At 26.9% G+C, this 3,963-nt stretch overlaps 1 protein-coding gene across 1 annotated transcript; it reads left to right on the forward strand.

Annotated features, from left to right (window-relative positions):
• Positions 1–523: 523 nt before the first annotated feature.
• On the forward strand, positions 524–2,408 carry Phum_PHUM138380 (phospholipase A2, putative; the record flags this gene model as incomplete). Its single annotated transcript, XM_002424572.1, has 4 exons — positions 524–549; positions 951–1,556; positions 1,696–1,917; positions 2,180–2,408. The coding sequence occupies 4 exons, from the start codon at positions 524–526 to the stop codon at positions 2,406–2,408; spliced, it is 1,083 nt and encodes a 360-aa protein (XP_002424617.1).
• Between the last annotated feature and the right edge of the window lie 1,555 nt (positions 2,409–3,963).

Below are 3,963 nucleotides of genomic sequence, written 5' to 3' on the forward strand. Positions count from 1 at the left end.
AAAACATTCATTTTATTATCATTCTCTCTCTCTCTCTCTCTTTCTTTTTCTTCTTTAGTTTAAACAAATCATTATTATTATTATTATGCAAGATTTTTAATTAAAAAATTAATCGATATTGCAAAACTCATTTGACTGAGATCGTTTAATAAAAAAAACAAAAAAAAAAAATTAATTAATTAATTAATTAATAATCGTAATCGTCGTCATCTGACATCGGATTAAATGAGAGAGAAAGAGAGAGAGAAATAGAGAGAGAAAGAGAGAGAAAAAGAGAAAGAGAGATGAAATCATTTGTAACAATTTAACTGTGGAAATTCACACCTTCATTCAATTGGGTTTTGGCCAATTTTAAATAAATATTTTTTCAAAAGCGTTAATGTTGTGTAATTTCCCCCACCCCTCCCACCACCCGGAAAAACTCAAATTTAAAAAATTTTCATAAACAAACAACAAACGTAAGAAACGCGGGGGGTGAAAATTAAAAACAAAAAAAAAAAAATTCGAATTTTTTTTTTTTTACATGTCAATCACACATACTTTGGTGACGTAATAAATAATGAAAAAAGGGGCTCTCGAATATCACTTGACATAAAGTGGTTAATTTAACATCATCATTTGCATAGCACTTGTGTCTCCTATCAATGGGCGCTATTTGTACCTGAATTCGAAAGAAGAAAATTGATTTGTGACTATTTTACACACACACACACACGCACACAAATACGTGACTGACCCTGTGTATGTCTTAACCTTATATGTTCTGAGTTAATTATTTGACGTCGTTTGTCTCGTGGCTTTCCGCCAACCATCTTTACTATTTTAAGAATCTTTTATTATGTGTTTGTGTGTGTTGAGGAAAAATCAACAAAAAAACAAAAAAAAAAAAATGTAGGAAGTCATTAAATTTTTTAATTTATTGCAATTTCTTTTTTTTGAAATTTTTACAGGTTGGGTTTAAAACTTCGACAGTTAACGGATGGTATTAATTTTATACAATTGATATACAATTCCGACAATCAAATTCAAGATTGCGATTATGTTAAAGAAAAAAAATCCGTTGAAAAATTTTTATTTAATTTTTACGAGGATTTAAAAAATGGTTTCATTATAGAAAAAAGGCAAAAAATTAATAAAAAATATGAATTTTACGATAAATCAAATAATAACTTTTTAACAAATGAAAAATTAAAGAATTACGATTACGATGATGATGATGATTATTACGAAGAAGAAGAAGAATACATTGAAAATGATGATGATGATGATGATGATGATGATGATGGCGATTATGATGAGGATCGTAATTTCGAATTGTTTAATTTTCAAGAGGATGATTTCGATACGGATTATGAAAAAGAATATAGAAATATATCGTTTCAAATAATTAAAAATGGTGGAAAATTACCAGGAGAATTTTCAAAATGGATGAATTATACGAATTTAAGGAAAAAATGCAATAGAAATCATAAAATGTTTAAAAAAAATTTAATGTATAAAAATTCATATGGAAATGATTTGAATGATAAAGATTTACCCGGAAAACACATGGAAAGGTAAAGTAAATTAAACCTAAATAAGAGAGAGAGAGAAAGAGAGAGAGAGAGAGAGAGAGAGAGATGAAATAGGTTAAGAAAACATGTTTGCTTAAACGAGTTTGTTTTTAAAACTAGATTTAATAATATAAAATGGCAGGGTGAAAAGAGGTTTTAATAAATTTTTCATATTTCCTGGAACAAAATGGTGCGGAAAGAGTAGTACGGCTGAAAAATACACACATTTGGGAAATTTCTACAAAGTTGATAAATGCTGTCGAGCCCATGATAATTGTCATCCTCTAATAAAATCCTTCGACTCAAAGTTTCATTACTTCAACATCAGACCATTTACAATAAGTCACTGCAGATGTGATTCAAGGTGAGGAGGAGGTCTGTAAAGTCTTTTTTTTTCTGTATTGGGCTCATTATTTGTGGAGGGGGGGGGGGCTTTTTAAATAAAATTATATCGTAACCCGGGTGTATGTGTGTCCGCATTTTTTGGGAGTTTTCTCTTTTTCTTTTCCTTTTAATTAAAAATTTAAAAACAGGCTCATTAAAGCAAATATTATGTTAATTAATTATGATAATTATAAAGTTTAAGAGGTAAAAAAAAAAAGACCAAAAAATTTTTCATTCGGTAGGCAAAAAAGAGATATTATGGACGTACTACGAGTTCCTGGTACAAAATGGTGTGGAAAAGGTAGGAGAGCAACAAAATATACAAGTTTAGGAGGATTTAGTAAAACTGATAAATGTTGTCGGGTACATGATACCATGTGTCCACACTGGATAGGTAGCATGGAAGAAAAATATGGTCTTTTTAACTGGAGAATAAATACAATTATGCATTGTCGTTGTGATAAAAGGTAAACAAAACAATTCGATATTGCATGTTGTTATTTGTTGATTTGATTAATTTTTTTTTGTTTTTGTTATTGTCCTGGGCGCTTTTCTTGATTGATAACAATTGATAAAAACCTCCTGAAAAAAAAAGGGAAAAGAATTCGAAACGATTTGACGAATGTGAATGTTCGATTCCATTAAAACACAAAAATAATAATAAAAACATTTTTTTTAAGGTTTTTTTTTTTTTTTGGAAATTCCAAAGAACCCAACCTTTTTCCCCCTCTCTATCTCTGTCTCTCTCTTTCTCTCTTTTTTTGATCCTTAAGATAACAAGAACCAAAAAAAAAAAAAAAAACAAAGAATTTTTTATTTCTTTTTTTTAACGTTTTAATTTATTTGTCATTTGACGAAATATATATTTCTTTTTACGAGTTAAACTGAATACCTCTCCGTGTGTAAAAGAGAGAGAGAGAGAGAGAGAGAGAGATTGTCTTATTCGATTCGTAATCAATAATCGAAAAAAAAAAAAAATAATAATAATAAACAGAACGAAATACATAATAATATGTTGCCATTGCGGACAATAACTTTTCACTCAAAGAATTATCATTATCATTATTATTATTATTATTATTATGCAGCATTTAATAATTATAAATTTATTTTATGATGATTAATATAGTCTGCTTTTCTCTTTCTCTCTCTCTCTTGCACACACACATTAGATCGGGTAAAAAGGCAATCAAGACGTGTTTAATGAATGAGAACAAGTCTAGACAAAAGTATTTTCCCGGAATTATTATTATTATTATTATTATTATTATTAATAATAATATTATTTTAAATAAAATGTAAAAAAAAAAAAGAAAATAACTTATTATTATTAATAATATATAATAAATTACGTAATAATAAATAATTTATGGATACCTTAATACTAGTAATACTAATCGTAGTTAACATTTTAATCCATTCTGGACTATTAAAAAAATAATAATAATAATAATAATAATTTCTATTTTAAATGTACGACAATATAAGAGAAAGAGAGTGTGTGTGTGTGCACGTTAAAGATCCGTTTCCGGTTATTATTAATTAAAATAATAATAATAATATTAAAAAATGTCGGTCGATTGATATGAAATTCGATTTGGAAAATTTTTTTTAAATAATAAACAACTACCCGTAATCATTCCCAGCATCCACCTAAGATCTTTTTATTTTACATCTCATCTCTCTCTCTCTCTCTCTCTCACTCTCCCCCGCTGATTTTTCTATTTTCAAAATGATCATAAAAAAAAAATTTCATTGGAAAACCTGATTAAAAGAAAAAAAATCAAAAACAATTTTAATTAAATTGTTTGAAATGAATTTATTATTATTATTGCCTGTGTTTGTATTTAACCGTTTGTTTGTTTGTTTAACCGCAATTTACACGTATTTTATAAATATCATCATCATCATCATTTAAATAGAATTAATAATAAAATATTAAAAGTTTTAAAAGAAAAAGAAAAAAAATGGAGGAGGAGTCAAAACAAAAAAAAAAAAAAAATTGAATTTCAAAAAAAAAAAAGAG

This window comes from Pediculus humanus, genomic scaffold (assembly GCF_000006295.1).
Source record: "Pediculus humanus corporis 1103172107484 genomic scaffold, whole genome shotgun sequence".
Lineage (NCBI taxonomy): Eukaryota > Metazoa > Arthropoda > Insecta > Psocodea > Pediculidae > Pediculus > Pediculus humanus.